At 37.5% G+C, this 14,347-nt stretch overlaps 1 protein-coding gene across 1 annotated transcript; it reads left to right on the forward strand.

The window, feature by feature from the left end:
* The first annotated feature begins 1,838 nt into the window (after nucleotides 1-1,838).
* LOC124288472 (D(2) dopamine receptor-like) lies at nucleotides 1,839-4,264 on the forward strand. The gene is made up of 2 exons (XM_046724991.1): nucleotides 1,839-1,844; nucleotides 2,957-4,264. Exons 1-2 carry the CDS (start codon nucleotides 1,839-1,841, stop codon nucleotides 4,262-4,264), a joined length of 1,314 nt encoding a protein of 437 aa, XP_046580947.1.
* The last annotated feature ends 10,083 nt before the right edge of the window (nucleotides 4,265-14,347 follow it).

Below are 14,347 nucleotides of genomic sequence, written 5' to 3' on the forward strand. Positions count from 1 at the left end.
TTCAAAACCATTTCATTGTCAATACTTCTCCATTTTGAAGTACACTCTAATAGACTAGTAGTCAAACATCTGTAATGGTTGAACGTAGTTCAGGAAAATATCCTGCACCTTATAATAAGTACGGAATACATTGGGAAATGAAGAGAATGTGTGCCCAGATGTAACGATGGACTGAACTGCCAACCGCAAAGACACATCAAAACGGTGAATATGAACTTTCCTCATTCAGCAATAACCCAGTAAACATAACTAATGTAATCTCGTAAATATGAACTTTCCTCATTCAGCAATGAGCAAGTAAATATAATCTTGTAAATATGAACTTTCCTCTCATTCAGCAATGAGCCAGTAAATATATTCTTGTAAATATGAACTTTCCTCATTTAGCAATAAGCCAGTAAATATAATCTTGTAAACATGAACTTTCCTCATTCAGCAATAGGGCCAGCTACTATTGTAATTGTATAAATATGAACTTTCCTTATTCTGCAATGAGCCAGTAAATATAATCTTGTGAATATGAACTTTCCTCAATCAGCAATAAGCCAGTAAACATAATCTTGTAAATATTATCTTTCCTCATTCAGCAATAAGCCAGTAAATATCATCTTGTATGTATGATCTTTCCTCATTCAGCAATAGGCCAGCACATATAATCCTCTAAATATGAACTTCCTCTTTTAGCAATAAATCAGTAACTGCAATCTTGTAAATATGAACTTTCCTCATTTAGCAATAAGCCAGTAAATGCAATATTGTAAATATGATCTTTCCTCATTGAACAGTGAGCAAGTAAATGTCAACCTGTAAAATATGAACTTTCCTCATTCAGCAATGAGCAATTAAGTATAATCTTGTAAATATGAACTTTCCTCATTCAGCAATGAGCCAGTAAATATGATCTGGTAAATATGAACTTTGCTCAATCAGCAATGAGCCGCCAGCAAATATAATCTTGTAAATATAAACTTTCCTCATTGAGCAATAGGCTAGTAAATATAATATTGTAAAGATGACTGACTGACTGACTGAGTTTAGTTTTACGCCGCTTTTAGCAATATTCCAGCAATATCACGGCGGGGGGACACCAGGAATGGGCTTAACACATTGTGCCCATGTGGGGAATCGAACCCGGGTCTTCGGCGTGACGAGCCAACGCTTTAACCACTAGGCTACCCCACCGCCCTTGTAAAGATGAACTTTCTTCAATCAGCAATGTGCCAGTAAACATAATCTTGTAAATATGATCTTTCCTAATTCAGCAATAGGCAAATAAATCTAATCTTGTGAATGTGAAGTTTCCTCATTCAGCAACAGGCTAGTTAATATAATCTTGTAAATATGAACTTTCCTCAATCAGCAATAAGCCAGTAAACATAATCTTGTAAATATTATCTTTCCTCATTCAGCAATAGGCCAGTAAATATAATCTTCTAAATACGAACTTTCCTCAATTAGCAATGAGCGAGTAAATATAATCTTGTAAATGTGAAGTTTCCTCATTCAGCAATAGGCCAGATAATATAATCTTGTAAAGATGAACTTTCCTCATTCAGCAATGAGCCAGGTGGTTATAAAACGGCAATTTAGTTTACCACTTTCTACAATGGCATTCAGTTTAGCATTCAATGGTTATAAGTTTAGAGTGAAATCAAGAAGAAATCATCGAGTTTTGAGTCGAGGGAGGAGAGAGACTGATGTGGAACCACTTCAGCTACAGTGAAGTGATGTTTCTTCAGTGACGACTTGCTGGCATACTTGCATTACTAAAACAGACTAAAGCCTTAATCCACATTGTCCTAAGGATTAGTACGGTTCACTGATTTTAATCCCTAACAATGCAGGCAAATGGAGAACACCTCGGTTGAGAGTTATCGTTCCAGTGGTAAGGCCCAGTATTTGGTTGGGTCCCCACGTAAATGTTGACTCTGAGTTAATGGCATAATGGTAAATGCTGACTCTGAGTTAATGGCATAATGGTAAATGCTGACTCTGAGTTAATGCCATAATGGTAAATGCTGACTCTGAGCTAATGGCATAATGGTAGATGCTGACTCTGAGCTAATACCATAATTGTAAATGCTGACTCTGAGCTAATGGCATAATGGTAGATGCTGACTCTGAGCTAATGGCATAATGGTAAATGCTGACTCTGAGCTAATGGCATAATGGTAAATGCTGACTCTGAGCTAATGCCATAATGGTAAATGCTGACTCTGAGCTAATGCCATAATGGTAGATGCTGACTCTGAGCTAATGGCATAATGGTAAATGCTGACTCTGAGGTAATGGCATAATGGTAGATGCTGACTCTGAGCTAATACCATAATGGTAAATGCTGACTCTGAGCTAATGGCATAATGGTAGATGCTGACTCTGAGCTAATGCCATAATGGTAAATGCTGACTCTGAGCTAATGGCATAATGGTAGATGCTGACTCTGAGTTAATGCCATAATGGTTAATGCTGACTCTGAGCTAATGGCATAATGGTAGGTGCTGACTCTGAGCTAATGCCATAATGGTAAATGCTGACTCTGAGCTAATGGCATAATGGTAGATGCTGACTCTGAGTTAATGCCATAATGGTAAATGCTGACTCTGAGCTAATGGCATAATGGTAGATGCTGACTCTGAGCTAATGGCATAATAGTAAATGCTAACTCTGAGTTAATGCCATAGTGGTAAATGCTGACTCTGAGCTAATGGCATAATGGTAGATGCTGACTCTGAGCTAATGGCATAATGGTTAATGCTGACTCTGAGATAATGGCATAATGGTAAATGCTGACTCTAAGCTAATGGCATAATGGTAAATGCTGACTCTGAGCTAATGACATAATGAAAGCACGCTGACCACCATGCAAGAACAGTCAACGTTTCTTACTAAGGATTCAGAGGGTCATGACCTAAATAGATGTTAATCAGAACAAAGCTTATTGTATTTACTGTTTCAGGTCGTCATTGATGTACAGAGGAGACGAACAGTTTTCCCATCGGTCATTCTGATGTTCCAGCAGTCTCTGCACATGATGGAGAACCCCCGTTTCCAGAACGACCTTAAGACTTTCCTTCGTGACTACGACGATCGTCACGCCCTCCAGGTTCTGCCCGCCATCTTGTGTCTTGCTGTTCTGATGTTGCTAGGCTTCTTGGGGAACTCGCTTGTCTGTTACGTGTACATTGTAAAGTTCAAACCAAGCCCCACCAATAGATATATAATAGCCCTGGCAATATTTGACCTTATCAACTGTGGCATATGCATACCTCATGAAATAGCTGACATGAGATATAGATACACATTAGCACGATACGGCTTGTGCAAGGTCATGCGAGTAATCATGGCATTTGTATCGTATGCGTCTGGGTCCATTCTCCTAGCTATAGCAGTGGACAGGTACAGGAAAATTTGTCCTTTTCAAAGACAGGCAACATGGTTAGATGCTAAAGTCACAATCGCTGTATGTTCAGTCATGTCTTTGATTGTCGCCTTACCGGCTGCTATTATCTACGGTGTAAAGACAGTGACCACAAACAACATCCACATCAACGGTTCAGATTGTTCGATATCAGACGACTACAGAGGGACGCCATTTCCAAGCATCTATAATGGTGCTCAGTTCTTCATTTTCGTGGCTGCTACACTATGCCTTCTTGTCCTCTACAGCCTAATATGGAGGCAGGTTGCTAGACGTAGGACATTCTTCAACAAGAACAGAACCAGGCAGAACCCAGAGCAGCAGTTACACAAATCTATTGTGTCCTTTACTGTCCAGTCTCATGCTCCTGAAAACACGTGTGCAGCGTCAGAATCGAGCCCACCAACTGACGAACACCTTCGTCAAGGAGAGTCTGAAACAGATGAAGGAATGTGTTCCTCGAAAAGTACCTCTACTGCCTTGGACCCATCAGAAGATGTCCATGTTGCTAGTACGCTAAGTACACATTCATCGTCAGGAAACAACAAGAGGTCACACAAGACACTGTTTATGTTGTTTCTGATCACCCTTGTATTTGTACTGAGCTTTCTTCCTTATCTGTGTTTAATGGCGTCCCAAACAGCCTCTAAGGAAACGTTTGCAGGCATTCAAGGAACTGGGACAGTGCTGTACAGTTTGTTCCTGAGGTCGTATTTCATCAATAGTGTCTCCAATCCGATTATATACGGCTTTTGTAATCTGTATTTCAGACGGGAAGTTAGACTCCTGTGGAGAAAGGTTACATGTGATGCCACAGGTGCGGTAACTGAGGGCTCGTCACGCTAAAGATCCGGCTTCCATTCAACTCATGTGTATACTGTGTGAAGCCCATTTCGGGGGTCTTCCGCAGTGATATTACTAGAATATTACTAAAAGCATCGTAAAAACATACCCACTCTTACTATCCAAAGATGCGGAATATGTGACTGTCGCAGTACACAGAATGTACATTAGAAAAATATAGCTAGTTAGTGTTTCTTGAATATCTTTTCAAACCAATATCATAACAGAACGTCATGGGTATTGGAGACCAATGGATCTGTTGCCGAGACTGTTGAAGAGGTCATTTGACCTCAGGATACACTATCTACTGGAGATGATCCATGTTACAATACGTGCTGCCAGTGAAACAGTTTGCTTTTCTCTCCTACAACCTGCATTTTTTATCTTGAAACTCTAACCGATGTACAAACTGCCTCAATCTCATTTGCAAACAAGCTTGTGACACATTTCAGCCTTTTGTTATGTTGTTGTAAGTCTACCTCTTACACATGCTGAATGCAACCAAGTCAATTTCTGTTTCATGTGAGTGAAAAACTTTATATAATGGAACTTAATTAAGCATCCCCATGTTTTAGAACAGTGATATGAACAGAAAAGTGTCAGAATGTTCATGCTTCTTGGACAATAATGCCTGATTGATTGGTGGAAGATTGGATAATGACTACAGACAAACCTGCAAAATGTAGGCAATGTGTTAAACTGTAGGCCCTGTACGTAAGAAATGTCAACGCAGTGGATTTTGTGGAACAGCCGATCATAGAAAACAAACTATCCTGGGATGACACGTGATGAGATAGTGTCGGATCCCGCGATCTGTATAGGACCCTTGAAGTCTACTGAGGTCTTTGACATCAGAATATCGTGTATCCGCCACGTGCCTGGATGTCAGCCTCCACAACAGGTTGAATTATTACTCAGCACATGGTAATGCTCTCAAACGACCATCCGGAACATGAAGCTGGAACTTTCCTTCACCTGACGAGTGACTTCGTATCCAGATCCGAAGATTCCAGCGCCGTCGAGCACAACATCCTCCTAGACGTTGCCTTTGATGTTCATGAGTCAGAGTTGGACGTCTGATGATCCTTGGGGACCTCAAGGCAAGAACCTTGAGACAATTACGCACTGTCTTGGTTGATTTGTTTGTTTGTTGTTTTACGCCGCACTCAGCACTATTCCAGCTTTATAGCTGCGGTCTGTAAATAATCGAATCTGGGCCAGACAATCCAGTGATCAACAGTATGGGCATCGATCTACGTTATTGGGGTACGATGACATGTGTGGACCAAGTCAGCGAACCTGACCACCAGATCCCGTTAGTCGCCTCTCACCACAAGCGTGGGTTGCTGAAGACCAATTCTAACCCGGATCATCACTGGTCAGTCCCAATGAAAGTCTTCTCCTCGCCATATTTACATGTATGAATGGCACAGATAGCATATTTAATTTTATACGCTCAGGCAGAGATACTGCTTTTCATGATATCACATGGATGTGGGCTGCGTTTTGGCAACACTTTCAAACTGAAATCTCGTGTTTCATTATCTGAAATGTGCTACTAACAATGGTACCGTTGACACATCATCATCAGCGACAGCTACATCACTATGATGAAATATATAAGGGAGTGTTTAATTAAGTTCCATGCGAATGTCGCCACTTTGGCGTTCAAAACAACTTCTATTCGTTCGCCACCCATTTTTACTAACCTGTTTTGAAGTAGGCGAATTTCTTTCCTAGACCTACAATGTTTTCCATTGAAAAATAAAAGGAAAGTATACGGAGTTAGTTCTTTTTAAAATTTGAAATTGCATGAATTTTAATATATTTGAGATACTTCTAAACATTCGTAATCAGTTTTTATAACACATAAACTACCTTGACCAAAATCTCCCCCTATTTTTAGAAAAAATGCAACTAAAAGTGACAGATAATTTGCCACGTAAATTAAGTGCAGACGTATACGACCTCAAGACAAATTTGAAACTACTTGGCCCCACACGAAATCTATTTGTCACAGGTTTGCATATTATGAATACTGTTGGTAAGAAGTTGATTTGATTGATAAGTTCTAGTACAGAATAGTGTTCCGTATATTTAGTTCTACTGTGTTGCCTTTTTTGCTTGTAAATCTAGTTCTCTTAATAAAATTTGTTGATTTGCCACTGATCTTGTATGGTCCTTTACGTATTTCACAAGTACGTTCTATATGTACCGAATTCTAGGTTAGCATACTCCTTTTAACTTGGGATTCAAAAATTCATTCAACTAACAACAATATCGTTTTAGTGTGGCATTTGTATCGCTTTCTTTGTTGTTGGCAAGTTTTAACTTTCAACAGCATTTTAGTTGACATGCCGGCTTCATGTGAGACGTGTCACCCGCTGTAGCTTAGTGGACAGAGCGTCTTCCTGGAGAGGGCAAGGTCGGTGGTCCGATCCCCGACGTGTTCTCGCAATGACGTCAAAAGATGGTATTCTATGGAATCGTAGAAGGGACATTGCCGCGTTGTCGAATTGTCGCACTTTGGTTAATTTTGCCTCTTTTTGCTTGTTTTTGTAAGGACGGCAATGCGGCAACGCGACAAATGTCCTTTCTGGCATTCCATAGTATTCTGCTACCATGCCCGTCGCGGTGTAGATTGGGGGATAAGAAGGAACTGGTCAGCTCGAAGCTAGTACACTGTGTCTAAGTAGGGTATCCATTTTAAACTACTATAAATGTAGTCACGGCGTTAAGTGTCAAATGCTCATAGGATCTGTTCCCCCCATGTTTGTCAAGATGAGCTTCAGTATCTTTACTTTAGTATGTAATATCGAGTCAAGTATCACACAAGGAAGTAAGGAAATTAATATATTTATACCAGGTTTTCATTCAAAAGCATCTTGGATCTGGAATAAAGTTTATACCGCGTTCACTCCTATTCCAGGCATTTCAGTATGAGGAACACTAATATTTAGAATACACTATTCATAAACCCCGATTCGTATACATGAGGAAGTCGATCAGCAGCGAAGGAAGCACATCCAGTGTCTTTTAATGAATACACTGGGTAAAGTAAAAACAGAAAGTGAAGACAGATTGTGACCACAGCTGAAAAGATGGACTGAACTGATACCCTGCAAAGTCATCAAACGGTAAATATGAAAACACATATTTCCACATTCAGCAAAAAGCTTGTAAACATAATACATGATTGTAATTTCGTAAATGTGAACTTTCCCCATTCAGCAATAAGCCAGTAAACATAATACGTGATTGTAATCTCGTAAATGTGAACTTTCCCCATTCAGCAATAAGCCAGTAGACATAATTACATGTGATCTCGTAAATGTGAACTTTCCCAATTCAGCAATAAGCCAGTAAACATAATACATGTGATCTCGTAAATGTGAACTTTTCTCATTCAGCAATAAGCCAGTAAACATAATACATGATTGTAATCTCGTGAATGTGAGTACCTGTTGTACAAAAACATATTACTTCAGTGTGCTTGATACTGTATACTGGAGTAGCAGAAGCCTTTTCAGTGGCTTAGTTTCTGAGATACCCAAACCAGCATAACCACTTGCTCTTATGTGATCAGAAATGATGATCTGCCACTACTGTGAATGAAAACCCATGATGACATTTATCAGTCATTGGAGAAAATGCTAAGTATCTTAATCCCTTAGCAGGTTGCGCCGTTATGTGTGTGTTCCAACACGAAATGATCGGCATGTACTTGTATCCATAAGCTGTATTACATAAATAATACATTATCTACATCAAGCTGAGGTATATGTGAATACTTCCTGTGAGTTGGAAAGAGCAATAAGGATCCATTGATGTTTTATTAATATGATGTTATACAAAAAATATAGAAATGTTATTTGTACCTTCTTATTTCATACACACTTGTATGTTTTTGTTGAAACTTGTGAGTATCCTAATTCTGCTAGACAAACAAGCTGAATATATCTAGACTCTACAGGGCAAACAGTAAGAAAAGACTGATTTTAGACAAATAATACGTTTTAAAATGATATTTGTTTAACACAAAATAAAACAAAATACACCCCAAACATTTGTAAGGCTCCGTTTAGAACAAGTATCAAGCCAATGAAATACCATAGCTACATCATTATGACAACTTTCAGCTGAGTTCTTTTGAAAGTCAGCTGAAATTATTGCTATGCAAGTAGCTTTAATCAAACAACTTCATGTCCCCTGCTACTGAAAAATGAAGGAGAAAGCGTCCATATTTTCAGAAACACCAACCATTGTAATGTTTCAGTGGGGAATATCAAATGGTGTCATCATCATTTACCTTCTAAGAAACATAAAGAAGTGACCTCTTCAGCAAGCAGGCAACACAATACACACTTCCTATGTGGGAGTCTATATTGTATTGAAATGCAGGAAGACAGCTGACCAGCAGTTCAACTGTGTTATTCAACCTTATCTTCATGGCAGCACCAACTGATCTATCTACTCTGTTTACTACACTGAATAGAACCAAGGAAGCCATCAATTCCTTAAATCAACAATAGATGAAGCTTTATTCATGAAAAATGTAGGCCATATAATGTATATGACAACAGTTTGCATAGTAGATATACATGGACAGCTTTCTAACGACATTAACATCCGTTGATGCCAAAAGCATGTTATATTTATCTCGCATAGGGTATGATATAAATGTAGTAGGTATGTACTTCTCACACAAGCCATTACAAATGGTATTCATCTTCGATATAGCCTTCATTACACACAGTGCACACCCTTTTATCTACAGGAGTATTAACATATCTGCCTGTTACTATTTTGAGTCCATGAGAACTGCAACGAAATTGCGCCTTGGTCATGAGGAATTTTACAACTGTTAATTGTTTGAGATATAAGTCAGTTCCGAAGGTACCTTTAAAGAAAGTATAATTTCTAGTTTTAGAACTGCTGAAAAGGAATGCCAGTCTTGTTCAAATGAACATTTTAATCTTGCCATAAGTTCCGCAATAAAGGATTCTTTACTACCTTTTGTTTGCGACTCCCATACCTTGCCAAATCCAAGTCCAAACAATAAGTACATCAATTTGGAAACCCAATTATTTTTACCATTATTAGCTGCTTGTAAAAGCATGTTATAACACTTCTTTGGATATCTTACATTAGGCATAAAAAATAACATAATCCAACATTTTATGGGACGTTTAAATGCTAACATATACAAAGGGTATCTGCCACATTCACCCAGTACTGTGTAAGTTGGTGTCGATGTCTTCACTCAAAGGACGCATTTACTCGCAAACATATGAATGGTTTCTATATTTGTTACGCTATTTAACCCCCACACCTCAGACCCATAGAGTACAATAGGCATAATTTTAGTGTCAAATATCCTGAAAAATAATTCAGACGGAATTGGTTTAAATCTATGTAATCTCCTTAATATACCTAACAGAAATTTTCTAGCCTGAGCAGTTGCACTTTTGGTATGTTTATCCCACGACAATGTTTTAGTAAAAGTAATAAACACATATTTATAGAATGGCACGCACTCGAGACATTTCTCTCCAGAATGCAATTTTTCCCTTCTCGAGAGAATACCCCCATTCTTGAAAACAACCACTTTAGTCTTTTCCAAATTAACTTTTAACTGATAATTATTGCAATATGATTCAAGAATGTCTATTCTTTTGTGGAGACCAAAGATTGTGTCAGATTTCAAAATGACATCGTCGGCAAACAATAATATGAACAGTTCAATCATCTCTGGATGAAGCTGGATACCGGGTTTACATGTGGATTCAATTTCCTGTGCTAATAAATAAATAAAGATAGAGAACAGATAAGGGCTGAGGACGCAACCCTGTCGTACACCCAAACCACAGTCAAACATATCCGAATACATATTATTATACTTAACACATGGACGTACTCGATTGTATATAGCTTGTGCTCCGTTTAACATTTTTGGAGAAACCCCTGTCCTTATCAACACCATCCATAATTTCGACCTATTGACTAGATCAAAAGCAGAATTAGGCATGAGAACCAGAATATAGAAGCCAAAATAATGACACTCCTGTATGCAACCAACCGTGGGAACTACTCCCTCTGCTTGCCAGTTTCACTGCTGCTGATGAAGACCGACAGAGTTGGTGGAAGCATTTCAAAATAAGGACTTTGTTGCAAAGGTGTCTCGCTTAAAGCTCAATACTGTCGTGATGGACTTTACTGTAGAGACAACCAACAACAAGATACTGAAGGGTGCGGGAGGGAGAATTGGCTTGACACGTAGAGGTTCAGGTCTTGTACGATGATGTCTGGTTTGTCCCATGACTGCACATTACTCCACAAGGTTCCAAAATGTTATATGTCATGCTGGCCTGACAGACACTAACAACACTTCCCAATACCATGCAGAAGGAAAAAACGCGCAGAAGGTGATATACAGCTTTGAAATAGATGCCACGGATGTTTGATAGAGCCTACATTGGGCCGTTTAATCCATCTAGAACTGGAGAACTGGAAAACAGTCCCTTTGATTTAGAAAGATATACTGTCATGCTCCTCACTGTTGCAATATGATGTCTATATAATTATGCAAACGAACATGTAGGGTTACATTGGAGTTCCAATTGCTTCTGGAGTCAACGTTTAGAGTTGTATAAGACATGTACACTGTATATAAACTGGTATAGTTTTGGTTTTGGTTTTTTTTACACATAAATACAACATTCACTCACACATTCATACTATAGATGAATTAACCAGAAATAAACTAACTTACATTGTCAATATTTACTCCTGAAAAAAAAATTATATTTGCTATGGTATTCTTCAAACTTTGCTTTGGTATAAAATCTTTTTTTTTCTATTTTACGGTAATATTTCAATTCTTTTTTAAATACGGGTAAATGTGGAATTCGATTTGTAAGTTTACATTTATAGATATGAAATTTAGCTAGTAAAATTATCCAGTCAAATTGAGCATCACTGTGGAAGGATTCTGAAATACCAAAAAATACTAGATCACAAGGGAATAAAATTCTGGTAGCATGTGAACATGTGTTTGTTTTAAACAATATTTATTCATTATTTAATGAACGGATTGGTAAACAGGCTATAAGCCTATATATATACCTATCCGAATACAATGCGATAGGAAACATTTTACATACATTCATCGTTACAGACAGGAGAACACACCATTTGAAGAGTAAAAGACTTAATGAAAAATACAGTAGTATGATTAATCAATTAGGTAAAAATCGTTTTGTTAAGGCAAAGTAGTCATGTACAGATTTTACAATATTTTCATTGATTTCGTCAGAATATGAGTAACTTCCACATAATACAGATTGAATATTATAACCATTTATGTAATAGAAACACTTCGATAGAATTATAGTAAAATTTGGACAGATCAATAGAAAATGAATGGCATCTTCATAATGATAGCCACAAGAGCAAGTAGACGTATTTTGAAGAAAACGGTCAAATTTATGTGCATTTAGGTCACTACAGCCATGTCTTAATTTACAATGAATTATTTGGTTAAATTTAGTTCCAGTGTTTCTGAAGACATGATGTACACTGGATGAGACAGTTCGATCAAAATGTTTCTTGAACATGGCAACGGAATCTATGTTTCTTATATCATTATCTAACTCCATCACAGAGGATGGTAAAAAAGATTTTTTATATGTTACCGTACGACAAAATGGTACTTGGAGTATATTACTAGATCTAGATTCATATGCGGATACAGAGGATATGTTTATCGGAATTAGATCTGATAAATACTTTGGAGTTTTATTATGGAACATTTTATGAAATACACACATTTGGTGATTTTTGGGACGTTCCCTTAATGGTGAAAAACAGTTTCATGATAGGTTTGGAATGGCTGTCTCCTCTAACAGATCCACATATCGTTCTTAAAGCATCTAAGTGAAGTTTTTCTAACAATAACTCTTGAGTTTGTGTACAGTTATTCCAAATATAATCACAATAGTCAAAAAGTGGTAAAACAAATGAACTATACAGGGTTTGGAGGGTTTTCCTCTGAAGGCGGTATTTCAGACTTCTTAAACAATTGATCATAGGACTAACTTTAGAAATAATATCATCTATATGTGTATTCCAGTGGCCATTGCTTTGTAATGTCAGCCCCAGATGTTTATGAGTGTCAACAGACTTTATCGGTATATCATTCATTATAAGATCTGGCATTGATGTTACTGTTTTCTTTCTGGTAAAAATGATAGATTCAGTTTTATTGGGATTAAAGTCTACTTTCCATGTCTGGGCCCATTTAGCTATTATTTCTAAATCATCATTTAACATACTGGAAGATAAAATAGGGTCATCAATTATCACATATAAGGATGTATCATCGGCAAATACTTTAATATTACACTGTATATCTTCAACAATATCATTGATATAAACCAAAAAGAGTGAAGGGCCTAGCACTGAACCCCGAGGGACCCAAGCTTCAATTGATTTAATATTTGATTTAAACCCACACATTACTGTAAACTGTTTTCTATTTTTTAGATAATTTATACAAAATGGAAAATCCTCATCCACTGATATCCAAAAAACATGATTTGGTTTGGTACTCCACATGAACATAGAATGATAAATCATATCATCATTGCTGCGAAGAGACATATTCATATATGAAGTATTAAAATTATGCTTCCAAATCTAAAGTTATATATAAAAACTCTAAAAGAAATATTCTTAGAAAATCATATCTCAACAACAACAAAAAAAAATGAATAATTTCAATCACAAATGGAGCCTTCTCTTCCCAGTACTTAATGATTCTCAACTGTATCGAGTTGTAGCTTACATTATCTAAACATTATCTATTTAATGATTTATACATGTTTATGAATATATTAATATATTGATAACATAGCTGTACATGTATTACTTTAAGCCGTATGTATTACGGCTTTGTATAGTTGTGATATTATAATCTTGGGAACCAATAAAAAGAGGTATATGGATGATAGCATCAACAGTCAGTCCCATTCAAAGATGGGAGATCAAGACCATCTTTACCATGTAAAAGCAGATGTAGCCCTTCAGAAGTTGAAACGGTTCATTGTTAGGGCCAAAACAAGGCCAACTTGCCACAGTTATACAGTGAGTGTGTGATACGGGCTCCAGAGCTACTCGACTAAGGGCAGATGTTATGTGTCAGTGGTGTGCACGATGTAAAATCTGATAATTTTACCTTCCACTGCTTTGTCATGAGTAAACCAAGTAAATGATGTAAACAAATATACTTTCATCAGATATACCCATCTAAATCATAGACAAAAGGATCCATAAATACCTAGCGGTGAAAACCCCTGATTTATTCAAAACGTCATCATTTCACAGAATGTCATGGTGGGTTTCAGTATCAGTAACAACAGAGCATCAAATTTTACCACAAGAGAAAATGTGGTTCTGCTGGTTTGTGTACTCCCCTCTATAGATGACCCTAGGAGCTCTATTAGTAGAAGTCAAGGAGCTGTCGATTTAACATTATTTGTATTCTTTTGGTCTTTTATATTTAATGTGGTGGAGAGGCTTGGGGTGACGTTTTCAGACATACATTATGTTTCTCTGAAATAGGGACATAACAGTTTGATTTGGTCAACACATTTGTTTGTTTTTTTGCCTTCTGACATGTTGAGTGGACCGTATGGATTATTTTCATACTTGCAATAAGAGTGTGTAGTGAGCTAATGGCATAATGAAAGCAAAACGTTGACACTCATGCAAGAACAGCATTTATTAGTATCGACATTTCCTCATAGGATTCGGACTACCATTACCTTAACTGATGTTAATCAGAACAAAGCCAGTTATATTTACTGTTTCAGGTCGTCATTGATGTACAGAGGAGACGGTTTCCCCATCGGTCATTCAGATGTTCCAGCAATCTCTGCATATGATGGAGAACACCAGTTTCCAGAACGACCTTAAGACTTTCCTTCGTGACTATGACGATCGTCACGCCCTACAGGTTCTGCCCGCCATCTTGTGTCTTGCCGTTCTGATGTTGCTAGGCTTCTTGGGGAACTCGCTTGTCTGTTA

The sequence above is a fragment of the Haliotis rubra genome, unplaced genomic scaffold (assembly GCF_003918875.1).
Source record: "Haliotis rubra isolate DU_JTF1 unplaced genomic scaffold, ASM391887v1 Scf419, whole genome shotgun sequence".
Lineage (NCBI taxonomy): Eukaryota > Metazoa > Mollusca > Gastropoda > Lepetellida > Haliotidae > Haliotis > Haliotis rubra.